General features: G+C 44.2%; 2 protein-coding genes across 3 annotated transcripts in view; one reads left to right on the top strand and one right to left on the bottom strand.

Moving 5' to 3' along the window:
• The first annotated feature begins 724 nt into the window (after window positions 1–724).
• FRMD7 (FERM domain containing 7) lies at window positions 725–12,449 on the top strand. 2 transcript variants are annotated; one of them, XM_066559372.1, is made up of 12 exons: window positions 725–876; window positions 4,801–4,905; window positions 5,244–5,286; window positions 6,559–6,592; window positions 7,245–7,342; window positions 7,467–7,581; window positions 7,759–7,906; window positions 9,079–9,174; window positions 9,437–9,600; window positions 9,816–9,884; window positions 9,981–10,056; window positions 10,174–12,449. In XM_066559372.1, the coding sequence occupies exons 1-12, from the start codon at window positions 820–822 to the stop codon at window positions 11,206–11,208; spliced, it is 2,040 nt and encodes a 679-aa protein (XP_066415469.1). In that variant the 5' UTR covers window positions 725–819; the 3' UTR covers window positions 11,209–12,449. The 2 variants fall into 2 exon arrangements, with proteins under 2 accessions (XP_066415469.1, XP_066415468.1); XM_066559371.1 differs by having other exon boundaries at window positions 6,514–6,592.
• A 2,677-nt stretch (window positions 12,450–15,126) lies between these two features.
• STK26 (serine/threonine kinase 26) overlaps window positions 15,127–27,916 on the bottom strand; it is a 29,011-nt gene continuing 16,221 nt past the window's right edge. Inside the window, exons 4-12 of the mRNA XM_066559373.1 lie at window positions 24,479–24,535; window positions 22,741–22,849; window positions 22,492–22,649; window positions 19,827–20,012; window positions 19,038–19,186; window positions 18,285–18,378; window positions 17,707–17,769; window positions 17,480–17,616; window positions 15,127–17,054 (exon numbers count right to left, since the gene is read on the bottom strand). Of these exons, the coding sequence (XP_066415470.1) occupies window positions 17,030–17,054; window positions 17,480–17,616; window positions 17,707–17,769; window positions 18,285–18,378; window positions 19,038–19,186; window positions 19,827–20,012; window positions 22,492–22,649; window positions 22,741–22,849; window positions 24,479–24,535 (978 nt within the window). The 3' untranslated portion in view covers window positions 15,127–17,029. The remainder of the gene's footprint in view (window positions 17,055–17,479; window positions 17,617–17,706; window positions 17,770–18,284; window positions 18,379–19,037; window positions 19,187–19,826; window positions 20,013–22,491; window positions 22,650–22,740; window positions 22,850–24,478; window positions 24,536–27,916) is intronic.

Genomic DNA, 27,916 nt, shown 5'->3' with positions numbered 1-27,916 from the left:
TCCCCAGGCACCCAGCACTGGGGAGCAGCCTGGGCTGAGCTGGGCTCTGAGGGTGGGGGTGGCTCTGGCACTCCCAGGAGGAGCTGATGAGTGGGGACATGGGCTGTTCAGATTTGAACTGGGAACCAGGTTGTCTCAAAGGCTTGTGAGACTTCACTAAGCTATTCAACCAGGATGTGAGCTGGGAATTAGGAGCAGGTTCTCCTCTGCCTCTCCAGGAAGGACTCACAACTGGTTTTGAGTCCAGTTGGAAACATTTTCCAGTCTCTGGCCCATCCACACATCACTCAGTGGACAGGACGTGATCTGCCCAGCCCATGGAGCCATCACAGCTGCCAGCCAGCTGCTCTGCCAGTGCCCCTTGACCAGAGCAGGGCGAGGGTGACACTCACTGCTGGGGGACTTTGGCAGGGGAGATGCTCAGCTCTTCTCCCCTGACCCGTGGCACCAAGTGTGGGCTTGCTTTGCCCTGGCATTGCTCACCACCAGCTGTAAGAGCTGAGCATTTATCTCAGCCCCATTACTGCCAATCTCCCCCCTATTAATACACCCATAATTCACAGGCAGAAAACATCTTTTATTGCAGAGGTGACATTTAAACCAAGGGAGGTATTGGTTTGTCAGGTCTTTTTTTTAAAATTAGTTTTTAGTCAGTCAGCTCATTTGCTCCAGCCTCTGCTCCACATCTGTGAGTGCAGCCTTCTCCATCCAGCTGAGAGGGAATTATGTGTGCAAGAGGAGTCAGGGCTCCCTTCCCAGCTCCCAGCTCACACTGCTAGCACTGCCGTGCCTGCTGCACACCCAGCTGCCTGCCCAAGGATGCTGCACCTCAAAGTCCAGTTCCTGGATGATTCCCAGAAGATCTTTGTAGTTGATGTAAGTGGGTATCATATTCTTACTGATTTTTTGGTGTTAATTGTTAAATCATTGCTGCTCTGAAGGATTGCATGGTCTCTGATAGCTTCTTGTTTTCAGCTTTAAAAAAACCCAGCAAACAAACAAGAAAACCAATCTCAAATTCAAAATGAAGCTTTCTAGAACTAATTGGTGTTTTTTTGGTATCAACATCCTCCTGTGCTCCCCTGTTATCGGCATTATTTATGAAGAAGGAGGAATGGCTTTTCCTTACCTGATGTGGTGGTTAGTAAATCAGTTAATATTAAGTGATGGTCTTGACAAGTGTCGAGTTCTCTCATTTGTCTGGCTGCCAGTGTAAACATTCAGCAAGGAAGAAAAGTCTGGGAACAGAATAAAAATAGCATATTTATCCAAGTTATCCCTGTTGAGAAACATCTGCACACATCTTCTCCTGGGCATTCAGCTGAAAAAGAAAACTGTGTGGTTTTGTGAATAGCTGAGGAAAAAACCTCACTCTGTCTTATTTTCTGCATGGCAGTGTCCACAACACATTGTGATAAATAATTCCCATTTAACAAATGCTAGCTCTGAACTAGGTTTAAAATATTAAGTATTAGTATCTATGGTGTTAGATTTATGCATATGTGTATAGATAACTGAAAGTAGGTATGTCTTGTCTGTGTGTTAGAAGTATCTTTTTACAAGTGTGATTGCACATTTATTGCTGGTTAGTGTTTAATAATCACAGTAGCTAATTGAATTAGCTAATTCAAGTAGATTTGTTCTGGTACTTACCTGCATCTCCTGGGAGCAGAGTGTTTAATATAAAGCGGGTTTTTTTCAAGTTCTGTTGCTTTTCTTTTGCTGTTCTCTTCCGTGGTTTATAGCACAGCCTGAGAACTGCTGTCTCAGATGCACAGCTCCATTTCTTTGTGACAGTATTTTGCACAAAAGAGGATTATAAAGAAATTCGATGCCTTGACACAGTATGGAAGTTGTTTGATTTAGTTTAATTAATCTATCCTAGTCCAGAAGTCAGCTTAAAAATGAGACTGGTCATTTTAAAATGCCTTCCCCTCCTCCCCCCATTGATTAGACCAGGTCATAGTGAGACAATTCAAAAGATGCTTCTGCTACAATGTTGCTGCATTTTTTTCCATCTCTGTTTTCTTATTTGCCCAAAACGTAGCACTATAGCTCTGCACGACATGTTATTGCAGCAAATAGCTTCCATTAGAGGAACTCCTGGTCATTTCCTTTTTTAGCATGGAATGGTATTGGAAACCCCTTTTAGGCATTTCATGCATTTGCTCCTCTGTGTGGGTACAATAAATGAGTAGCTGAATTAGTGACTTCTCCAGTATAAAAGGAGTGCTTTGGGCTAAGTTTTGAGCAGATATTTTAAGCAACTCTTCCTAAGCCCCTCCTGACTTTGGAAAGCTCTCTTGAATGAGGAGTACTTCAGTATAATGGGAGGGAAAGGACAAAAGAGGGAGAGCACAGAGGGCTGACTGCCCCTGCCCCTCACACAGTGTAAACATCTCTACCTGCCTCACGTGGGTGTCACAGCTGCCGGCATGTGCAGCAGGGTCTCCTCTCCAGGCTGCTTGCATGAGAACAAGTTCCTCTGCTGGTGCTGGATGCTGGCCCTGGGAGGCTTCTGCCTCCATCTGCATCAGCTGGGACCACTGAGTTCCCAGGATTTCCTTCAGCTGAGCAGTGGGAGTGGTTCCTGGGATAACAGATCTGAGCCCTTAGGGGAGGGCAGAGAGGGGTTTGGCACATCTCTGAATGTCCCCACTGTGCCCTCCCTGCTGATCACTTGTTTGGTTTGCTGTGGGCAAACCAAACAAGCCCAGAAAAACTCTCTGCTGAGGTTGGGTGAAGTACAGAGTCTCCTGTGGTCTTGTGTTCCCTGTAAAGCTGGGAATTCCTTGCTGTGGGCCTGGTGGCAGAGGAGTGAGGGCACAGGGAGGCTGGTGGCTTAAGGTGCAGGACACTGTGCTGATAGGGCAGGCATCTCCCAAGGTGGTGGGAAAAAATCACACCAAATCCCACGAGGGATTTGCTCACCCCAAACCCATGGACCTGGCTGCAGCAGCCTGTCCCGTGGGAATGCTGCAGAAATGGGCTTTTCCTTTGGGCTGCAGGTGCTGCCAGAGTCCCTCTGGGGACATGGGCATGTGTGTGTCCCCCGTGTGCTGCATGTGCTGCTGTCTGCCCCTGGAAGTGCCTCTGGCTTTCTGATTCTGCTCACAGTCCCAGATGCTTTCACTGAGGAGTGAAGGGCAAGTGCAGCCTCCCCTTCTCACCTCCTGCTCTGGGGTTTCTGCCTGTGGGTGCTCACCTGGCCCTGCCTCTTTCCCAGAGGCACCTGTGGGCTGGGACATGGCACAGACAGCCCCACATGTCATTCTTGTGCCTTGCACTGTGCCCCCACAGCACAGACCCCACTCCCCTCGCTCGGTGCAGGGCAGGGCTGATGCTGCTGAACACAACAGTGCTTGAGGAAGCACTGGCCTCAGCACCCCAAAATGCAGGACAGGGCACCTGCAAGCAGCACTCTGCAAGAGAAAGGCTCTGCTTCTAAAGCAGCCCCTGCAGCAGCAGGGCTGTGTCTCCCAGCAGGTTTTCCTGGGTTTGGGGCTGCTCCTGTCCCGTGGTGCCTGCCCTGGGCACTGCTGGCCTTGGAGCACAGTGGGTTGCTCCCAGCAGACATATGGTAGGTAATAACCCAGTAAGAAATACTTGTCTTTTCTGGCTGCCTGACAAAGGCTAAGGCCTTTCATGCTAGAAAATTCTAGCTTGGAAAAAAAACATTTATAATTTTTTTAATTACCCTTGTGATCCAGTAATTTTGAGGAGAGCTGGGAGTGCTGCAGAGTGAATGCTGTTATTATGCTATCACTTTTCTGCAGCCTTTCAGCACAGAGCCAGCAATTTCATCCCAGGAGAAGCCCTGAAAGGTGGTTATTACTGTGCATCACCACCAGCAGCCAGGTCCCTCCCATCCCTGCTGGGGACAGCCACTGCCACAGGGAGCTGCAGCCTGTCTTCCCCTCCATCACCCAACATGTGATAATTTAGCAGCTGTCTAACCTGGCCTCTCTGCTCCAGCCTGCTTTTGCAATAACCATGACTTCTTTTTGGTCTGCTTTTCACAAGCTGATGAAGGCCTCTCAGGGTTTTGCTGGGGTGGGTCACTGCCATTTTAATTTTTGGTGCTTTCTGGAGCAATTTCCAGAGTCAGGGGCCTCCTGGTTTGTTCTCCAGCCAGGTCATACAGCATGGCAACAAGTCAAGAAAACACCCTCCAAGTGTTTCTGTTTACTGGGAATAACTACAGCCTGGCCTCCCTTATCAGCATGTAGCACCACTTAATTCCTATTGCTAAAGCCCTGGGATGACTCAGAGCCCACGGCACAGGATCTCTGGCCCTGTTGCTGTTAATTACCATGGACCATAATAGCAGCTGAGCCCCAGCTGTTGGGACACCCAGACTCACTGCTCAGGTTTGAGGGCTGCTCCCGTTGGCTCCGAATGAAGCACGTTGGCCATGGCTGTCCCTGGCTCAGGCAGGTGCCCGTCCTGGGATCACCCACTGGTTTGCCAGGGACAGAACTGCCCACACAGTGATAACTGTGAGCAGTGAGTCAAAACATGGCTTATTTTCTCTTGCTCTCCTTTCTGGTTTATGTTCCTTAATAGAGGAGAGAAGTGATGGGAAGGAATCTGATTTCCAAAAGCAGGGAGCACAGCATGCAGTTATCCTGTTGTAAATGCTGAAGCCAAGAGCATTTATTGAGTAAGATTCTGCTGCTGCATGGTCAGGAAAGGGCTGCAGGAAGGGAGCTGAAGCTTTTCCCCAACTCTCTGAAATCCCATAACTGCTGCTGTCAGCATTGCCTAACCTGCTGCTTCTGTGCTGTGTTTGTTTGCTAGCAAAAATCCTGTGGGAAAGGGCTCTTCAACCTCACCTGCAGCCACCTGAACCTCGTGGAGAAGGAGTATTTTGGGCTGGAGTTTCACAGCCAGGCTGGGAACCAGGTGAGTGCAGCTGGCAGTGCAGGCCTCTGGAGCTGCCAGTGCCTGCATGGCTGGGGATTGTCAGCACCTCCCTGAAATTCCAGAGGGAAAATTAAATAGAAAGTTTTGCCATGATGGCAGGAAAGCCCTGAGAATGGGAGTTAGGTGGGGAGCCACAAGCTCCAGAGATATGTGCAGCTCATGGTCTATCCATGGCCATCTGTGTGGCACTGCCCAGCAGGACACTTGTCAGGCTGGCCAGCATCTTCATGCTGCATTCTACCATGCTGCTGCTGCTGCTGCTGCTTTTATTCCCCATCTCTTGTGTCTTTTATTTACCCTTCTTTGCCTTATTTCAGGTCTGGTTGGAACCACTAAAACCCATAACAAAGCAAGTGAAAAGTAAGTATTTCAAGAATGGAATTCTTATAAATCCTTACCAGTGAGAGTCTAGCACAGACACATTCATGCAGTGTTGTTTCTGGGGGACAGGATGTCTGACTTCCAGCACTTAACCAGGCTCATTTTGGAGGGTGAGGCTGGGCAGGATTGTTTGCAAGGACACCTCAGTCCCTACAGAATCCCACAGAAATACCACTGCCTTTGCAATCTGGTATCTGCACCATTTTAGGCTGGAGCTGTTAATAATCTGACAGCTTGGCAGAGGAGCAGGGTGGCTGAGTGCCTGTGTGGCCGTGCTGGCAGCGTGACAGGCACTGCTCCTGCTTGTCCTGCTTTTCTCTCTGCAGCTCAGAGTGGCCCAGGCACCTGCCTGAGGCAGGGTCCCCCCTCTGCCCTGCAGCTCCTCCCCAGCCCCACGGAGATGCTGCAGAGACTGACCTGGGTTCAGGCCCAGCCTCCTGTGCCATGGCCATGAGCAGGGTTAACTCAGTGCTGCTTTCAGGCCTCTTTCCATCCCCACAGTATTTTCCCCAAGTACAGGATGGCTGGGAGGTGACTGAGAGCCTGGGGCCATGACCCCAGCCTTTGCCATGGGGAGGCTGCAGAGCGGGGTTTGCATGAATTTCCCTGAAAGGGGAAAGCCTGATAAGGAGCCTCCCCTTTCTGGGTGCACCACAAATGGAATTGTTGCAGGCACCTATTTTCTTTACCTTCTGGCCTGTCCCTCTGAGACATCCCAGGGTGTTCTGTGACAGTCAGTGCTTACATAATTGCCTCCCTCCCTTCACACATTTTGCCTTGGGCTTGGCTGCTTGGTCTCACTCATCCCACAAAAAATCCCTTTGCCCAGGCAGCCTCCTATGGAGCAGTTGCATCCCAAGTGCTTGGAGGGCTGAGTTTAACACACAGCCCCAGTGATGGCAACTACACCAAGGCTCTGGCCAGGCTCCCTGGCACCATTTCATGGAAAGCCCCTCCAATAGGGATTTTTGCAATTTAAAGAATTGCTGGGACATTTTTCTCTTTAGTATTCTTTAGATATCCAAATCTCTATTTGATTGGTGACACTGGGCCCTGGGCAGGCTGGTTTTAGGGGGGCAGGCTGTAGTCCCTGATTTGTAAGGGTCCAGATAATTTACCCTGTAAGGAGGCAGCATGTGTGAAGAGAGTTGTAAATGTTCTCAATAGACATGTAAAAGAAAACTTATGAAGATGTTGTGTTTTAAGATCCTAAGGAGGTTCTTTTCAAATTTATGGTGAAATTTTTCCCAGTGGACCCCGGCCACCTGAGAGAAGAACTGACCAGGTACAGTGCTTTATTTATTACTTTCTCACCACACAGTTCTGTGTTTTTGCAGTGTGTTAATGCTTTATCTTCATCCACCCCAACCTGTGTGTATGCAATGGTTATCCTAAATATCCTAAGTATTACACTTTACAGAACAAAACCAAAGAATATATTTTCTTGATCCACTGTTTTTAAACACAACCCACTTGAAGGATCAGCTGTCTTATGAGGCTGCAATTTGTTTACTGCCAAACACTTTAACAGTTGGGCACAGAGTCTGACTGCTCAGTCTAGCTCCTGCCTCAAGCAGTGTTCTGAGAGAACAACTTTAGTTTTATTTTTAAAAATGACATTGTTAGCTTCTACAATTTTAGAGAAAGCATTGCAAACAGGGACTAAGAATAAAATCAAGACAGTGCTTATGCAGAACGTCAGCCCCAAGAGAGGCAAATGCCCTCCAAAACAGAAAGGAATGTTAATTTTGAAATCTACTAATGAGCATTTCACTGACAGGGATGTGCTGGTCCTACTGGCGCCCAGCTGCAGGGGCTGCATCCTCATCCTGTGACCCTGTGGATGTGCATCCCATGAGATTTGGGAACAGGCACAGCCCTCACGGCTCAGCCCAGCACCCAGTTCCCCCCAGAGATGCTCCTGTCCCCCTCCACAGGTACCTCTTCACCCTGCAGATCAAGAAGGACCTGGCACAGGGGCGGCTGCCCTGCAGTGACAAGAGCGCGGCGCTGCTCGTCTCCCACCTGCTGCAGTGTAAGGGCAAGAGAGCACTGCAGGGCCAGGGCCCCTTCCCTGGGGACAGGCTTTGGCCATGCAGCCAGGGCTCCCCTCTGCACCGACCCTCACAGCCTAATCCACGCTCTCCCTGTCCCCAAAGCCGAGCTGGGCGACTTCCACGAGGAGACAGACCAGCAGCACCTGGCCACGCACAGGTACCTGCCCAACCAGGAGTACCTGGACAACAAGATCATGCACTACCACCGGAGACACAGGTGAGGGCTGCTCCACAACCCCCTGTGGACCTCTGCGGGCACGATGCTCCCATCAGCAGGCAGGGCTGGCAGTGGCGTGGGGGTGATGCCAGCCTGTGCATCCACAAAATGGCTTTTTTCAGCCCATTTCAGCATCTCCCTTCTCACTCCTGTCCTTCCTGTGTGCTGTGTCTCCAGAGGGAAGACGCCGGCCGAGTCGGACGCTCAGCTGCTGGATGTGGCCAGGAAGCTGGAGATGTACGGGATCCGCCCCCACCCCGCCAGCGACGGCGAGGGGACACAGATCAACCTGGCTGTGACACACATGGGGGTGCTGGTGCTGAGGGTGAGGGCACACGGATCAACCTGGCTGTGACACACATGGGGGTGCTGGTGCTGAGGGTGAGGGCACACGGATCAACCTGGCTGTGACACACATGGGGGTGCTGGTGCTGAGGGTGAGCCCAGGGCTCAGGGGTGGCCTCTCGAGCTGCAGGTGACCCTTCTCCCCTTTGAGCATCCCAAACTCTCTCTTCACAGGCCATGGGGGTGAAGGGGATGCTGAAGGACTCAGCCCCATCCGCCCTGTGTGCCCCTGAACGTGCCCCAGCCCTGCTGGCCCTTGTCCCACGAGCGTGGTGGCCGTGTGAGCAGCACAGCTTCCACGGCTCTGTCACATGTGCTCACTGTGTAATCTTCCAGTGAAAATAGCCCCCCACGTCTGTGCAATTACACGAGGCTGTAATCACGGCCGAGCTGGGCAGTAAATACAGACTTCCTCTCCGCTCCCACACCAGCTGATTTCAACCTGGGAACACCTTGTCACAGCAAAAAAAAAAAAAAAAAAAACAAACCAACAAACCCAAACATAAAACCTGGCTGTGGGTCTGCTGTTGGTAATTAGTGCTGCCAGACCTGGTAATTTATTCAGAGCCATAAACATCCCTCACGCATGATTAGAGCATCTGTGAGCCCATTAAAATCTGGGCTCTTGCAGAAAGCTGAGAGGGTCCTGGTGCCACAGAGTGGGGTAATGTGATTTTTCCTGGTTCTGCCATGTGGCTCCATCTAACCTTGTGCAAAATGATAACAGAGTAATTAATGTGTGCTTGCGGCCTGCTTAAACCAGGTTTAAAGGTGTGGGGGTGAGCTGAGCACTGCTACACTTCCCAGCAAAGGAGGGGAGAATATTATTTATTTGGGGCACTGATTCTGCCTTAACTCACATGATATTTGAGCTGGCACAGATAGGACTCCCTGCCTTAACCTCTCTGACACTTGTCTGGGAGTCCTGGGTTTCAGCAGGCAGAGTTAAGCCCTGAACCTCAGTTTCTACTTGTAGAACCACCTGATGCAGAGTCAAACACCAAACCCCAGCACCCTTTCCCCAGACCTCAGCAGCTCCAAGAGCTGCATTGGAGTCTGATGCAGTGTCCTGTGAGCTCAAGCCTTGGCCCACTGCATTTCTGTATTTACAGGTTGCCCCATCCAGCTGTAATTGTGTGTTTGTCCTTGCAGGGCAATACAAAGATCAACACCTTCAACTGGTCCAAAATTCGCAAACTGAGTTTCAAGAGGAAGCATTTTCTCATCAAGCTCCATGCAAACATCTCTGTAAGTACCATGGCACAGGCAGCTGCTGGGCTCAGGAGCAGACAGCTGTGGATGGAAGGTCAGCCACAAAAAGTCCCCAGTTTATAGTAAAATCCATTCCTGCTGCTCATGATGGTGGTCCTTCCTGAGGGCTACTCCTGTGTCCCCAGCGAGGTGACAGTGCACTGCCTGGAGCTGCTGGCAGCCCAGATGACCCCTGGGGGATCAGGAGGGCACATGGCAGAGCTTGTGCCGTGCTCCTGACCCCATCTCTGGCACACAGGCGCTGTGCAAGGACACGCTGGAGTTCACCATGGCCAGCCGGGACACCTGCAAGGCCTTCTGGAAGACGTGTGTGGAGTACCATGCCTTCTTCAGGCTCTCTGAGGAGCCCAAGTCAAAGCCCAAAGCCCTTCTGTGCAGCAAAGGTTCCAGCTTCCGCTACAGGTAAATTCCATGGGGAAACCCAAACTGCTGGGGCTGGGAAGGGCCTGGGGATGGCTCCGAGCCTCCCTTTTATGTCAGCCCTGTCTGAATCCGAGGGGGTGATAACAGATACTTCTCCTGGAGACACCCCTGCCTCAGTCCTGCTGCATCCCCTCACAAGGGGCACAAGGGCTGGGGCTGATGGTGCTGCTCACGTTTCTCCCTCCATGCTGCAGTGGCAGGACTCAGAGGCAGCTGCTGGAGCACGGCAGGAAGGCTAAGATGAAGAGCCTGCCCTTCGAGAGGTACCGGGGGCATGGAGGGGGAGAGGTGCTTGAGGGGACTGGGGAAAGGGGAAGGACCCTCCTGGCCATACACCAACCCTTGTTCTTGTCCTGCAGGAAGAACTACACATCCCGCTATGATGAGAGGCAGTGCCGCTCCTCCCCGGACCTCCTGACAGATGTATCAAAGCAGGTGAGTCCCCATGGCATCAGCAACAGTTCTGTGCCGGGGCCTTGGCATTGCTGCCCCATCTGGGGCCAGACCCTCAACTCTGGGTGCTCCCTTCCACCCTCTCTGTGCCCTGCCCAGGTGGAGGAGCTGCGCCTGGCCTACGGCAGCCGGGGCTCCTACCACGCCAACGGGGTGCACGGCTCCGAGCCCACCCTGGACAGCCGGCGCCGCAGCTCCACCATGGAGGTGGCCTTTGCTGCTGAGCTGGAGCGCTCCAAGCCCGAAGCGTCCCCCACCTTCCTGCCCCACTCCAAGAGCTCCTCTGCCTTCCCCCTGCTCTACGCCGAGCTGGAGATGGAGCGGGCATGGGAGCCCATCGACCTCTTTGGAGCCAGGAATCCCTTGACATCCTTCCAGCCCCACCACCAGTTTGCTGGGAACAGCAAGAGCACCTCTGTGGGGAACATGCGGGAGGTGAGCGCCCGGCAGCTCATGTACACGGATGTGCCCTGTCCCCTGCCCCTGGTGGCCCCGGCGCCCCCTGTGCTCTTCTACCTGGACAGGGCCCTGCAGCCCCCATGCCCTGCACTAGCCCCTGGTGAGGACACAGCAGGACCGGCTGGTGCAAGCGGCCCTGTGGCAGCAAAACCCCCCCTGCAGAGCCCAAGTGGGACCCAGGCTGGGCAGCTCCACGGTGAGGCTGCAGGCACGGCCGTGGGCACGAGCACGGCGGGGGAGAGCAGATCACTGGCTCGCTCCTTCGCTTACGGCCTTCAGGAGCAGCCTCCCAAGCGCTCCTGGAGCCAGTCGGACATGAAAACCATCCGCTTCCCCTATGGCTCGGAGTTCAGGCCCCTGGGGCCGTGCCCTGCTCTCAGCAGTCGCAAAGGGGGCGTTTTTTGGCACATCCCAGCCCAGCAAGGGCTGGCTCCGGGGCTGCGGCGCTGCCCTGAGCGCTACCTGGGCAGCAGCACCGAGTCCAGCGACTCGGACCCGGAGCTGCTGGGCGCCGAGCACTGCTCCCGGTACGGCCGCGTGCTGCGCTCGCCCATGGCCCGCGTGCGGCTCTCCTCGGGCAGCCTCCAGCTGGATGAGGAGGATGAGGAGGTGTCCTTTGCCACCAGTGCTGCCGAGGAGAGGATTTCCAGAGGGACCTCCAAGTATTTCACCTAGGTGCCTGACACTGGCCAGAGGGAGCGGAGGCGGCTGGTGCTGACCCGGGGTCAAAGAATGGTGACACTCTTGGTCTGCAGGTCTGTTACAGCTTATGAAATATTGATGGGATTGTTGTGTGAGTGCTCTTAGCTCTAGAGGATGTGTTATTGGACATCAGGGGTGTGCTCAGAAGTACTCAACCCCTGCACCACACTTGGAAGCTGGTTTGCCTCTGTCACCACACTTTGAGGCGGGATTCTTATTTCAGTCAGAAGCCAGAAATCTCCTAAAGTCCTGCTAAACTTCTATGTCCTGCCCAAACTGATGCTTGGAGCTCAGCTGCTGGAGTCTTCATTGAAGGGGAGGGAGAAAAAGAGACTTCTCACAGAATAGTTTCAGCTGCTGCTTTTCCCAGCTGCAGGGTGGCACACTGGAGGGAAGGGTGTTTCAGGCCCTTTTGGAAAGGAGCAAGATCTTCATGGGGGCTGCTCCTCGAGCTGATGCCATGTGGACAGGATAAAACCCCAGCACAGAGCCTGTCTCCTCCACCTGCCTCACCTCCCTCCAGTGCTGCAGGGAGCACCTGGCACTCAAAGGCAAGGCTCTGTGTGTGGCTGTCTTCTCCCTGGCCAGTTTAGAGGATTATCCTTCTCCAGAAATATCTCAGGAGTGCTTGTCAAGCTTTAGAAGCACCCCATGGTGAGCACTGGGAAGTGGGTTCACTCTCTAAATCAGCCATCACCTCCTGGTAGCATGGTGACAGCCCCAGCACCTCAGTGCTCTGCTTAAATCTGAGGGAGAGAGATGTGTAAGGGGGTTCTTTGTGGTCCTTTGCTTCCCCAAATCTATCCTCAGTTAAGCAGCATGGGAAAACAGATATCAGGAGCAGGTAGGAATGGAACAAGCAGCTTCTTGGAAGTACTTTTATTTTTAAAACTCACTGTTACCCTAAATCTACATGAAATTTACTTGGCAATCTTGAGAATGATGACACCTCCCTAAGATTTTAGGGGGACATCTTGGTAATTTTCTTTAAGAACAACCCTGTAAGTCTTTGTAGGACATGACTGTAAGCAGGGAGACAGCCCAGAAAATCCATGGTGGAGAAACCACTGGAGCCTGCTAGAAGGATTTCAGAAACATGGAAACTGGGAAAAAAATAGATTAAAATGTAGAAAGAACTGGGCTTATCTGTCCTGCTCACTCTGCATGTTGCTGTCCTTTGTTTTAGAAGGTGGACAATAAAAAACAGTTGTTCACACTGGAGTTTTGAGTTCCTCCTTCTGCCCTGTGAATTCTGCACCCTGAGTCCTGTAGGCATCCCCCCAGCACACCTTGCCCTGTGCCTCCCAGCTCAGGAGCTTCCCTCAGTGCTCCCAGGAGCTGGTTTCCCTCTCCTGCTCTGCAGCCTGGCCTCCTCTGTGCCTTTGCTGTCTCAGCAACTGGGGAGACTTGTGGAGATCCCTGAAGGCTGCTGAAAACAGCCACATTCTTGGTTGGTTGCCCAAAGAAATGCATTAGCCCAACAAGTGAGTACATTGTAAGGTTTGCTTCTGCTCCTGGTTACCCTGTGCTGAAGCTGAGAGCTGCAGTGATCCCTCATGCTGCTCTGGCACATGTTCTACTGAAAAAAGGGATAATCTTTCTGCCTACAGGGTTGTTTCTTCCCCGTTCCCAAATCTCTGCACCTTGGAAAGAGCAAGAATCACCACTCAGTACAACATTTAAGAACGGCAGTCTGTGGGCAGTTTGGTAGAGGGTTAAAAAAAGCAGCAGTGTTTCAAATGCAGGCTGCACACACAGCCCTGGGATACTCCACAATCACTGTTAGCTCCTCAAAGCCTGTGGAGACACACCTTGAGCATGTCCCACCATGAGAGATCACTGTACAAACACCCTGCCCAAATCTTCTGGAACTGCCAGGGCTGGTCTTCAAGACTATGCTGGGAAAACAGCATTGAGAGGGAGAAACAAGGGCTTGGGAACTATTTTTGGATTTTTCCATGGACTAGGGAGCACTGGGGCACAGGGTGGGCACTGTGCTTCAGCACATCCTACACATGGTCAACAATAGCAGGGGAACAAAGCAGCTCGTCAGCAAGTGACACAAATCAACATCTCTGAGCTAAATTCATTGCTTAAACCACTTTACTGGCTGATTAAAATGAAGGAACAATCCCAGTAAGCAGTGGCTCACTTGTCAAGGAACAATTGAAACAACCCTTGCCTAGGTCCTTCCCCTCACTCCCTGCTCAGCCCTATTCACCCTCAAGATAAGGACAACTATTTAAGTGATTTTGTTTCCCTAGGGAAGAAAAGAAGGATGGAGAGAGGACGTGGAAAGATTTGGTTTGCTGGTGGTGAAAGACAAACAGCAGAACCTGGAAAATGTAAACTGTTATAGTCCTTACACAAAGGATTACTGAAGGGGGGAAGGCACTGCAGCGTCACAGTGGGAAAACATTGAGCTACTCAGTACATTCAGATAGAAGTGACTGGTTTATATAAAACAGATAAAGGTTTAGACAAAATAGATAAAGCTGTGAAATAAGCCGACATACACACCACTAAAACTTTGCCAAGAGGAAAAGGATCTTATTCCAGTGTTAAGTCATAAAACAGTGTGATAAAAATCAGACTTTTAACAATCACTAAACTTTGTGCAAGCACATTAAAACCTACACGCTCTCCTATTAAGCAATCCAAATTGCAAGGCAAGAGCAGGTGTGATGACACTACAGTGCACAGAAATGAACAGAGGGGTCAGAGACCAAGGGCTTAAAGAATGGTTACATTGATAAAGGACTCATCTAGAACAAATACATTTCTCTATTCTGCAATTCAGACTACTTTGATAAGATTACTTCAGCAACAATTATTCTCAAGCTACAGCAGGAAGCCTGGCAAACCAAAAGAGACAGAAGATGGTTCCCGCGTGAATATTTGGATCTCTCTTTCCGTTAGCTACCTGCCAGCAACAGAATACTCCTGATTAAGTTACACAGTTCATCAATAACTAAAACGTGGGAAAAAGACAGCTCATTTCTGGATTCAGCAATACAGATGTCCCTTCTTAGGAGCTAATTAGAGTCTTACTATGCACAGAGACTTCAGGCATGTGCAGTACAACAAAAAAACCTTCTTGAATGGACTGTAATACAAGAGAATGAGTCTGTTTTGTACACATGTGGGGGAGATTTTCCCATGCTGTCCCATGAGGTAGGTAGACATTGCACGCATTTGACAGGAAGAGAAGAGGCACTACAGTTCAGCAACTTATTACAGTTTCATCTCAAACATGTCAGGTTCCAATTTCCCATGTCATTTGCTAACCCCAGAACTGTCTGTAAAGCTGCAGAGATTAAAGATCCTGTGTCAACAGGGTAGAGCCATCAGTTACAAAACTCAGGAGGAATTCCCATGAGCACTTCCCTCAGACTGCCACAGGAAAAGAACACCTTAAGGGAAGTGACACGGAAGTAAAAACATGTTTTTAATTCTGAAAAATGTAAATGGAGCTCCTTAAAATGAGATTTGTCTTGAGGCTGCTGAGGTGAAAGTTGAGGGAGCTGTGGCACAGGCCTTTGTGTCCCTTCACTGCCCTGGGCTGAGGCCAAAGGCAGGCAGAGCCGTGACAGAGCCATGACAGAGCCGTGACACCACTGCACAGCCAGGCAGGTCTGAGCTCACACATCCCAGAGTCTCCTCCCTAGGAAAGGAACCAAAGTGAACCCTGGGACTGCTCCATCCATTCCCTGGGGCACAGCAGCTGGGAGGTGTCCCCTGGCCAAGGACAGCGTGGGGCACCCAGAGCTTTGCAAAGCACCCTGGCAGGGAACACCTTTCTCCCAACACGAGTCTGTGCCTGACATGTCCACACCTCTGCACAGCTGCAGAAATCCAGAATAAAATGATGCACAACAGAGCAAGCTCATAAAAGTTTACAGAACTTAAATATTTATTTTTAAACCATTTTAAACCCCCCAAAACATTGAAATAAGCTTCATCTATAAACAGATTTACAAGACTAACAACTACAGAAGCTAGAGGAGCACTACAATTTGTTTCTGTGATGCAGTTATTTTGTAAAGCTTCAGATCAACTGTATTTACAACTTTTGCTGCTTTTACATTTATAAAAATATTTATTTAATCCATAACATTATTGTTTTCAAAAACTATTTCCAGACTTTTTTCTCAGATATAAATTCTAATTGAATTTCAGTTATATAGCAGATGAAAGTTTTAAACAGAAACATTTTTTTTAAAATTAAAACAAGGAGTTAAAAGTAATTTTTTTTACAGTGTAGGCACCATTGAAAATAATTGTCCTTGGCATATCTAACCACCATCTCTCGCAAGTGTCCTTTATATAAAAAAGATGTAATGGCAACATTTGACGAAAAATGCAGTATTTACTTGCACACCATTACTTTTTCAATATTTGGCAGATATATTTCAGATTCTTTAAAATGACTTTTGTGCAAAAACAAAATGTGCAGGTCTGAACCATAAAATAAACACACCCAGCCTTTATCAAAAATAAATTTACACCAACAGTTCCACAGCTAAGTACTGAAAAACAATCCCAGTTCAAAACTTCAGCATAATATACATACTGGGTTGAAAAAGGGAAAAAACCAAATCAAAACAAAACAACAGAAGAGATTACCCATCTAGCAGTACCATAAATATATAACTGAAAGCAACTTTATAGTCTTACCTACTTTTTATGAAAAAAATCACTCCGTACTGCACAGTACTACCTTTTTGTGAAAGAATATCTATAACTCAGTTATTTGCATATTAACTGGTAAATACATATTTAAAATACACTTTCAGAAAATTATAAACAAATGATGTTGATGTACTGTATTTAATGTATTTCAGAACAAAAACGTGTATAAATATCTTACAGGAGAAACAACACCACCACACAGAACGCTGGTGTTACACCGATACCTGCGGGTGAGGTATGTAACATGCGACGCTCGGCTTCTCTGGCTCCCTTCCACCCAGGCATGTAGACTCAGAGGAAAAAAAATTAAATTAAGTTAAATTGGACTTCAGGTTTTGTCCATTATTGCCGAAAGCCCCACCCCCTCAACTGTATTGCTCTAAATTTTCCTACCATGATGATATAAGATCGAGTTACTACTTCAAAACCTGTTCTAAAAGGTAATACACAGACTGTACATCAGGATAGACCTGTTGCTACATATCACCTGCAAACTATTGCCATATTGCTCTCAAATATATTTAATCATAGAGCTGCCTAAAATACTGTACCAATTTAGAATTAAAATAGATACTGTTGCAGGTTTGTTTTTCAGGGCACGATAACTATATGCTGGTTGAAGCAGGTGCTACAGCAATACCCTTGCCACTACATTACATGTCTTGAATATGCTTGTGAAAAAGCTATTTTTCTCTGAAGCTCGTTAGTGATTTACAAAAGTTTAACTCATGAATATAAAAGACCTGTACAACTCCATGTACAGGAACAAAATAGCATCAAAACATACTGTACTTGCACATTCTATTAACTAAAGTAATGGTTATTTCTAAAAGCAAAACTGCACCTCAACATTTATCAGATTAAACAGGTGAAACTACAATATTAAAAGTTGTTCTTTACAAAATAATTTCCTGAAAATATAAAACCATGTGCACTGCCACAAAATAGTTGAGTAGGTTCTTCAAATCCTCAATCACCATCAATATGTTGCAAAGATCCAAAAGGCACAAGGAGCTCATGAGCTAAGCACTGCCAAGCTTGAAGTAGTTTTGGTGGGTTTCACTGGGTCCATACGAAACAGCAGTCAATTGTGTGAAGTTTCTTAGGATGAGTCATTAACAGAAAATCTACAGATAAAAAATGCAAGGTAAAAAATTTGTTGATTATATTGTTTCAGCTAGGCAAACAGCACATAAATGTTTCTGCACCACTAAAGTAATACATGTCTTCATCTCAATGCTTTATAGTACAAAACCCACCAGAAGTAACATTTTTAAGAAAACATTCCTAGAAGAGGTAAGAAAAAGATTCTCTGTCTCCCCTATTGCCTGTAAATATACTTAAGGCAAACCTGCAGGCTAAATTAAAGAAGCAAGATGTAGCAACTACAGTAAAGCTGTAGCACTTCCAGACCAGATACAGTAATTGTTAGTATAGTTTTGGTCTCAAACAGAACTATTACCTGTAACTATTGGAATCACAGCGCAACATGTAACTACAAAGCTAAAGCACTGGACATAGCAGATCTCTCTCTTATCACTAAACTACTTACTTCTGAAATTTCTCCATAAGTTTCTTCACCATCTTATCTGTGATCCCTGGACATGTTGCTTCTGCCACATTGATGCTTTTCTCAAGTTCCTCAATTGCTTTCTTTCTGTTAGCATTATTTGTGTCCTGCTGCTTGAGCTGAGGAGCAAACCAAAGAATTTAAAACTCAGAAAAGTTATTAGACACTTGGCTAATACTTTCAAAGAAGATTTTTAAGCCAACACTTACCTCAGCAAACACAGGGGTGATTATCATAGTTAAACAACTCAGGGTTTTAACAAGATCCTGATCCTAGAAGTTAACAAATATGGATTACATCAGCATATTACAACATACATCAGCATATATACAACATACACCAGCATATATACAACATACACACTGCCTCTTAACACAGCACATGTGATTTTGGGAGTTGAGTTAAATTTAATAAAGCGTTTAAAATACATTACAAAACCCACAAAGACACAGTACATCAACAGATGTTATGGGATGTTGAAACGGATGCCTGATGACACATCTCAAACAGTGTCATTCAGCATCAGAAAAACATTTCAGTTTTTCCTCATTAGTAAGAGACTTTACAATTCCCATCTCTGTGAATGGATACTACAGTACATCTGCAGTATATTTTGCATTTGAGGCTGACAGGGCATAGGAAATATCACTAACATGCATTATCTCTTGAACTGCAAAAAAACAGTCAGTTCTTATGAAAAGTGAAGTTAGTAAGTTTTATCACTGTCTTCCTTAAAGTGGCTTCAGAAGCAGCAGTTAGAAAGAAGAACTCCTCTGTCTGTACGCACCGTCCCGTTCTGGAGCTTCTTTGCATCCGGCTTCTTCCGAACTGTAGTGAAGCTCCACTCAGGGTGAGAATTATTCTCTTTGTTGCTGGACTCCCTGAAACAAAAAGGAAATGATGTACATAATACCAGCCACAACAGAACACCAAGCAAGCACAGGTAACCCAAATATATAACAAGTCTATCAGGATTAGTTCCGTATTCCTTGAAATAATAAGAAAAACACGCATTGAAACATTAACTGAACTTGAAAAGAGGTTGAATAAATTGAAATGTGATCAAAAGCAAACAGAAGATGGTATCTACCTACAAGGCTTACCTTCTCCCATGGCATCCCATTTAAGAGTTATCTGATAGCCAGAAAAACAAGACACTTACAGAAAGCTTGTTACTCCCCAGGCACTATGCAAACTTCCTCATGCACCTCAGCTTTGCTCTGCAATATCTCTAATTGTGACTCAGTGGTTTTGGTACAACCACTGGCCTCAGACTAGGAAATAGACAGCACTTAAACAGAACTGAAATTGAGTTTAAAGAAAGAAAATTTAAAGATATAACAAGCACACAGATTGACTTATGTGTTACTCTTTAGGGCCATACAGAGGGGTTTTCTTGGAAGAAGACAATAAAAAAAAAGGACCAGAGACAGGTGTCCAGAAATGGTGTTATTACAGAGAAAAGCTGCAGTAAAACCACTTTAAGAACATTAGTGAAACCAAAAAACCACACCCAAAAAAGACTACAAAATAAACTTACGAATCTGAACCATCTGAATCACTTTCATCACTACTGTGTCCCTCTGCTTTCCATCTCTTAAACCTATCAATCAGCTCTGTCAGATAGGAAGTCTTCTTGGCATTTTTCATAATGAATTTGTGCTTCAGAAGTTCTTTTGCAGTGGGGCGCTGTAAGAAACACATTAAATATTTAATGTCACGCTAACATTTCATGATTTTAAATGCTAATAGGGGACACTTAGGAAGACAACAGACTTCTAGAGCTAACTTGTATAATATCAGGAAATTAGTGAAACAGGAAGCCAGAAAAGCCAGTAATTCACATTTACAAGCACGCTAAAAATATGATCAAGTCACCCATAGACTATAGAGCTTATCCTTCCACGTTAGAAGGTCACACCCAGGAAAATGACTAATGAAAACTCTCCAGTGCAACATTTCCTTGTAAGCTGAATTCAGACAGCAAAAGTTGCATTGAAGAAAAGGATTTCAGATGATTCTCGCCTCTGTTAAGGCTTCTCTTCTGACATTATCCTAGTTTAGAGTGCATTTTAGGAATCTACCTCTGCCACTGTAATTTCTTCCAGCATTCTCCCTCCTCCTTTTGAGTATTTTAAACAAAACAAACTAGGATGGAGACAGAGATATTAAAAAGCACCACTAAAATTCACGGTGCAAAGTACAGTCCCCTAAAATGATTTCAATCACTGAAGATGCACAATGCCAGCAAAATACTTCACAAGCACGGGAGAGCAGAAAGCAAAACTGAAACCTCTTCACACACATGCACACACATTTATCTACTCACAAATGTTGGGTCCTTATTCAGACATGCATCAATGAATTCTTTGAAAGGTTTACTGAAGTCTCCTAATAGAGTGGGAGGATTGTTTTTCGGAATGAGGAACAGAACTCTCATTGGATGCATATCCGAGTTGGGAGGCTCCCCCTTGGCCAGTTCAATTGCAGTGATGCCCAGTGACCAAATGTCAGCCTGAGAGAGGGAAAAGGGACTGTTAGTACAAAATTATGGGCTGTCATGACTAAGTATTCAATAACTGACATCTTCACATATAATGCATCTATATTATAAAATTAATGGTGGCCTAAGTAGATCATGCAAACATCCAAACATTCCCCTCTAACACTTCAGGAACACCTGACTCAAAAAGACCTGGCTGACTTAATCAGTGTTTAATGACAAACATACAGACCATAATGTTTGTGCAGTTGATGCTCTAACACTGCCAGCAAGTTAAAATGGACACCTAAATTTACACACTTTTGGAAAAGCTTCAGAGATATTGATCTTCCTTTGGTATTTTCCATATGTTAATGAGAAATTGCCACAAATTTCCTATGTCTAATTCAGAGTTTGTTTAGGTATCCAACCTTGTTTGACAGCTCACTCTAAATGAACAAGGCAGAAAGCTGAATCAAATCCAGCAGGGCATCACTTAATTTCTTTCCTAACAGACTGCTTGATGAATTTAGCTGGAGAATTATTGACAACTAGTTAGACTTGAAACACCAAGTTCACAGTGTAAGTCACAGCAGAATAATTAAGTACTATTTATTTTAGCTAAAAGCATCATTATAAACAAATTCTGCCTTTGTATCAAAACACAGTATGATATTTTGATATCATATATAAAATACTAGTATTCTAAATTTTTTTCCTGATTTTGATTTCTTTTCCCAAGTGAAATATATTATTACTTGCATCTTTTCATATAAGCTATAATAGCTACTTAGATCACTAAAGGTACTTCTCATTAAAAAAGTGTTTGGCAGTAATCAACTACACTTGGCCCAGAATCAAAACTGGCCATAGAGTAAACAAGGATTACAATTTGCATCTCTCCAATATTCCTTTTTGCTCACAAGACCTAAAATAGCTGTACTTTATAGCAAAGAATTAAACTAACTCACTATTTATTACTGAAATACCATAACCAACAATTGTTCATTGGAGCAAAATTATTTTTAAGAGGAGATGGGGCTTACAAATTTCTGGAACCACTAAAATGTATGAATTTCTAGTTTACTTTCCAGCCTTTTGGAGCAGAGAGAGAATAAAGATTAAAATTCAGTCCAGATACCAAAAGAGTCATCAGTATTAGTCTAGAAACTGAAGTGTATCCTATCCAAATCCTTCATCTCTCCTACCAAAGGCTTGTATCTTCTGTGCTCTCCCACCAGCCTATTGGCATGGAAGAAAAGGGGAAGACATTGCTCTTGCAAGACACTGAGGATATATGGAAGGCAAAAGATTAGGTTGCTGGGGAAATGTAAATGAAGGGGTGCTAAAGCTGATCTACACACAGGGCAAGCAGAAGAAGAATTATTTCCAATCTGACTGACCAAGACACATTTTTAAAGCAGGGTAGAGAGCTTTTCCTAAGTGCCCTAGGGAACACATTACAGTGGGACCACTGAAACCCTAAACTTTTTCATCAGCAAGAACCCTTGTGACAAGTACACAAATTCCTTCAAGTCTGACTGATCCTGGGAAAGTCTCCTGGAGTGTGAATGCTTTCAGGACACTCCAGATACCCACCAGATTTTTTTAAAATATATGCACATCATGTAAGTATAGTTTCATGTCTACTGTTTGAGAAAAAGCAGTAAGAAAGTATTACTATACACATACCAAGGTTTTTATTCTCCTGATGCTATTTTAAGGTTTTGTCTACAGAGTGTGGAAAGTCCAATGCCAGACTGAAACATGCTGCTGTTTCACCAAGCACACTCTAGGACATCCTGTGGTTTTACACAGAGAAGAGGGGACTGTTCCCTTCTTATTGTAATTTCTAGCACCAGTTCTCAGCTCTCAGAAAAACATAGAAGAACTCTGCTTTTCTACTGCTAGTTCACACAGGGAAACTCTCCTTTGCAATAAGTCATCCATCAAGAGCTCTCATGACACAGAAAGGCACAAGGTACCACAATGCTACTCAACCACAGCCACCAAGTTACTTTTTACCTTCTCAAGACCTGTGCTAAAATTTTCAGTATTACATGGATCCTCAGAAATACCATTTGAGAAATTATACCCAGATCTATATGTACAGAAATGTGAGAAGAAATTAACACTTTGGCCACCATCTTGGCTTTAAATGAACTGCCATGTTCTGGTGGCATTTTACCTTGTGAGTACTTTATTACTGTTTGAATTAATTGCAAAACATTGAACTGAAACCAAATCAACCAACCACCCCGCATTCAGGGAGTTGCTCTGAAAGAGACATGACATCACCATTTTACTTGGTGACTTTGTACCTGAGTACAATGACAGGTAACTACTGTATAAAACCAATTAAATCCTACTTTTAATTTTATTATTTGAAACCCTGTAATTTCAAATCTACTTTTTTTTTTCCTCCCCATACTGATAGAGCTAAAAGCAGAAAAATCAAAACAAATGCTGTTGGATAACCAGATTTAAAAAAATAAAGAGAACTTCTACTTACTTTTGAATCATATGCTGACTGCTGAATAACTTCAGGGGCCATCCAAAACGGGGTTCCAACGAAAGTATTTCTCTTAATTTGTGTGTCTGTTAGCTGCCCAGCAACTCCAAAATCAGCAAGCTTAACATCACCTTGTTCTGATAACAAGACATTGGCAGCTGCCAAGGGGAAATAACATAATAACTAATTAGAATATTGTTTTATTTTTTTAAAAGGCATTAACAAAGTAACATTTGAAATGTTGCACACCTTTTATATCCCTGTGAATTTTCTTCTCTGAGTGTAGGTAGTCAAGACCTTTCAAGATTTCCTTTAGCATAGTAGCAATCTGGAACTCATCAAACGGGCCAGCACGCAGCTTCAAAAAAAGACACATTAAAATAATTTGAGTCTTGTATCTAATTTTTGCCTTGCTTTGATTCAATTAAATCTTAAACCTGAAACATTTTTCAAAATTAGAGAACTAACAAAATTAATGCAATATTCAATGCAATATGTCAGTATTCTAATTGAACTAGGTGCCACTGGAATGATCACCTTCACATCTCTACTGCAATACACTGAAAATGCTCTTACTCCTCAAACACACTCTGTCTGTGCTCCCCTCAGCACACAAAGCACAAGAAAAGCAACAACTGACTCTCCACAAAGTTGTATTTCCCTACAAGCAGCAAACTGAATTTTGCAATTTAGATTAAGTAAATTAAGAAAACCAGTTCGTTTCAAAATCACAATCTGTTGATTGTGGGTTTTTAATTTAATGATGCAGTTTTCACTTGTCCCAGTATTTTTGATTCCATGCTTGCTCGTGTATCAGGAACATAACATGCTACTATAAAGCTGCTAATGTGTGTGAACATTGCACATTAAAAAGCTAATCAAATAAAACAAAAAAAAATAAAGTGAGCAATCAAAAAAATACCAACAACACAGCACCAAAACAGTGAACACCATGAGATTATGGTAAGGCAAAGCGAGGCAAAACTGAAATTTTATTCTTCCCAAATTTTATTCCTCTACAGGTTCAGCAATTTAAATTGGCACTAGTAATAGCTATTTCCCTGTTTCTGACACTCCACAGAATACAATCAATTACTCAAAAGTTTTAGAGTATCTCACAGTCCCTTCCTCAAAAGGGCCAAGTTCTAGAGCTACAAACCACCACAAGCTACACCTAATTGCTTTTGAGGAGTTAATGTGATGTAATTTGATAAAGAAGTTTAAATAGATTTGTGAAGTCAAGCAAATGCTTCAACTCTCACAGACAGGACTCCTGTTAGTGAAAACATAATTATTACCATTCTGTAATAGTGAAGACATGGTATTTTCCCTTCAGAATCACACAAAGACTGAGCTATATTATCTTACAGGAAAGGGTGGGTCTGTAGCATTGCAGCTGAGGCAGAGCTGCCCTGAAACCATGGGGAAACCACATTGACAACTCAGTGGACTGTGCTTGAGCACTCTCCAGGCTGCACCCTCCATGAATGCCACACTATCTGAAGTAAAAGGCACTTTCATGCTTAACTGAAAATACCTGAACATGGAAAACCCAACATTTTTTAACCAGTTCAAATTAACTGTCTGTGGACACACTGCTCATTCATTCCTAAGACCCAAACCTAAAGGAAACATTTTTTACTGAACTGTAATGAATTCTACTTGGAGGAGGTGGGAAGTGATGGATAGAGGACCCCAAACCTCCAGCAAACATACAGCAAGAAAAGGACTTCTCAAACTAAAAAACCCTGAGAACTGAAAACAAATGGATGCTTCCTAATGCTTACAGCAAAAGAGCAATACAGAAAAATTAAAACAATTCAATGTGACAGGACTACCATTCAAATTCACACTTTTTAGACCATTAGCACATAGCAGTGATGTAATATCAGCTGCCTCCAGGTACTTATTTTTATAAAGTGATATAAACCCACAATGAAATAGAGTTCACTGATACTTATAATGCAAAAATAAATCATATACTTACAAGATCCAAAGCTGACCCTCCACCTAAGTATTCCATTATTATCCATAGTTTTGTGCCCTGTAAAGGAAGGCATGAGTTGTCAAAAGTCCAAGGCTGCCATAAAAAAAATTTATATATATATTTCAACAGACTACCAGCACACTCTTAGGAAAAAGTAAATAGAGAGTTGTCAATCACCTAATTGTATGCAATTACTTCTTGTAGAATGATCACACACCTCCAGTGAAGTCTAATATATTAATTATTAAGTTTGTCTTCTGTATTTAAAAAAGCAATGAAAAAACACCATCACTACTAGCCAATTTCTGCTAAATAGTGTCTAAAATTATTTCACTTAAAGGAACAGAACTTAGAGGGGAAAAAAGTGATTAGGCAGTCGTTAAAGTTTTAATTAAATACAAATAATTGTTTAAAATGGACCTTGAGAATATGTGAGTTTCTGCACTTCCTCTGTGGAGATGTCTCAGCCTCTAGAACTGACAAATTATTCTAACACTGATTTCTAGGTACTGACTTTGTCCTTGGCTTGTTACTGCAAAAGGTGGCTGGGGTTCATAGAAACAAAACTGGAAGCACTTAGCAAATCTACAGACTAATTCTTGCCAGAGTCCCCTCAAAGGACAAAACTCAAATATGAATCTATGTGATACTAGTCGAGAAAATTTTGTGAATAAATATATTTATTTAAAATAAAACCCAGTTATTAAAAATACTCAACTGAACCACAGCTGGTGAAGTACCACACACACTGTATAAGTGTCCAGCAAATATTTACCAGTGCTAGTTTCTCATTACAGAGCACAAGCTTAGGGCAGGAGTACTCTTTAATGCCTCTTGCATTCTCCATTGTATACTTTCCCACCCTATGGCCTGCCCAGGGATGGAAATCTAAAGAAAACTCAGCAGGCAAATAAAGGTGCAGTTTCTGAAAGCACCACATCCAATCATCCTAACAAAGTGTGCTCTATTAGATTTATACTAAATTTAAAAACCACACCATTTATGAAAGTCTATTCCAATATTATGATCTCAGCAGGGAAGGGCTGGCTAATTTTAGCAGTTTTTATAAAGCCCAACTTTGTCAGCTCAGAAGACCTGCAAGGAACTCCTGTTCAAGGCAAACATTGTGGTTACCAGACATGTTTGGAGAATTTGACTATTACTTGAAAACAGTACAGGGTGAAAATGAGTAAGTCCTGGTTCTCAAACAATGTCTCAAAGAAATTGCTACTATCCACTGTACTCGGGTGTGGGTATTTTCTAGCCAGGCATGAACAACCTTTTTCCTGGCTATTTTCTGTCAGTCAAGTATAAATAGACAGGGCAGAACAACCAGTATCTTTAGATTGTCTCAATGCTTTGCTGCACAAAGTGCTGCACAATTCTGATGGAAGTCTCTGGATGTCACTGTAGGGTTTCTCCATATTTAAATCTGAAAAGCTGAGAATAATTTCAGGTTTGTTTCAATTGCAAAAGAAAAGAGCAAGTTCAGGTGGCTGTAATAGTTAAAAGGCTAGAGACTGAAAACCTTGGTCTAAATGGCACAAATAAGGAAAACAGTCATGGAATTCCAGTCATCAAGAGATTTATCTCTATGGTACTGCTGGAAAGTCCAGCTGAAGCACTTCATTGAAGTATCCAGGAATAAACATATGGGACCATTATGAATGTGAACTTCACACTACTTGTATCCACTGCAAACTGCATCTGATCTCTGCAGTGTAGGACTTGGCTTTGTAAGAAATGTCTTATTTTTCAGAATTTAACCTCAGTATTCTTCAACCTTTAATTATACAGTCATTTGGTACACAACTGTACCCATTTCATTGCTTCAAAGAGATATTTACAGTGTACAAAGAAATTAAATCCTGAATGAAGTACTACACACTTTAACAATTAGGCTGACAGCCACTCTCAAAGAAATAGCTAATAAAAAGTTCCCAGCTAGATCAATTAAGTAAAACAAGCAAACAAAAAGCAGACAGACACAAAGCTCAAAATACCTGCTATTACTAAAATGAAAAGGCAGAATAAAAGATCCTTTGCACACTGACCAAAGCCAATACCCTCTTTCCCCTGAGGTGTCTCAAGCTGAAAGATCTTGAACTAGCAACCAGGGATTAATCTAGTCTAAGAACAATTTAGATAGAAGATACTATTTAAAAAGTGGCTTTATTTATTTTTAATTACAGAATTAAAGGTATTTATTTATTTGTGGACATTTTTATTCATTTACTTGGGGAATAGCTAGCAGCAGAATTACCTATCATGCTACTCTGGGATGCAAAACATTCCTGTGAACAATTTTTTACTTTTTGTTGTTGTTGTTTTGTTGGGTTTTTTCTTCCAAGAGGAATTTCTTAAAGGAATGAGAAAGTAACCAAAATTCCACAAACACCTCCCCAAACTCCATGCACAGAAATCTTCCTTCCCCAAAAACTTTCCAAGTGTGGAAAGTAAACAAGAGATCAGCATTAATCTTTCAGAATGTATCCATTTAGAACAGAAATGGAAAGAACTCACAGAGTGGTTAGGAGAGTACTGCTGCATTAACATAATCCTACATTTGCCAAGAATTTTTTAAATTAAAAAAAACCTAAGCAGAATTTAATAGCTGCATAGCACTGATAGAATAGCTAGACTTTACTTTCCACACCTATATTGCTGTAAATAATGATAAGACTATTTTCTTTCCCTATCCAATCCATTATTTATAAAGCTTTTTCCACCCCCCACCTCTGCAAAAACAAAGAACAAACAAAATAAATCCACACCCAATCAAAGTTTAATTCCTCCATTCATAGCTGCTGAAATCACTGTTCAGTTCTGAGATTTCACAAAACACTTTTCCCAGCAGAAACACTGACAAGTAAGAACACTTTCCATGACTTACTTTGACCTGTTTGTACTTCAGGGCAAACAACTGGGCTTTTACAGCACAAAGCTGAAATGATGGATATGCAGGAGAATAGAATTTAGGACTTAGCTCATCACAGAAAATAAAGGACTGTAAAAAAGACTGATCGTGTCTGGATCTGCAGCACCATTTGTGCACTGCTCCAGGGGAACCTTACTTGAGCTGAACTCAAAGTTATCTTGAGATGAACCTGCTTGTTCTAATATGCTGTGATGGTAGAAAGTAAATCCTACTTCTCAGACATTTATTACTTATTCACAAACACAACAAAAATCCTACCAATTGAGCCAAGTAAAGAGAAGCGAAAATGGGTTATCAATGGCAATTTGTATGTGTAGTTAGGTGTGAGGAAGTCACAGTAAACAGCAAAGCCACTACAGCTGTCTTACATTAGCCAAAATGAGAAATTAGTATTTGGACTATACTAAATATACTGGAAATATTGGAAAAATAACTTGCCCACTTAGTATTAAAATATAAAAGAGTGACTACTTTTGTAATTTAAATGGAAAAAAGCAAAA

This window comes from Molothrus aeneus, chromosome 14 (genome assembly GCF_037042795.1).
Source record: "Molothrus aeneus isolate 106 chromosome 14, BPBGC_Maene_1.0, whole genome shotgun sequence".
Lineage (NCBI taxonomy): Eukaryota > Metazoa > Chordata > Aves > Passeriformes > Icteridae > Molothrus > Molothrus aeneus.
The sequence above is the reverse complement of the archived record's forward strand: the minus strand, read 5'-3'. Positions and strand labels throughout refer to the sequence as shown.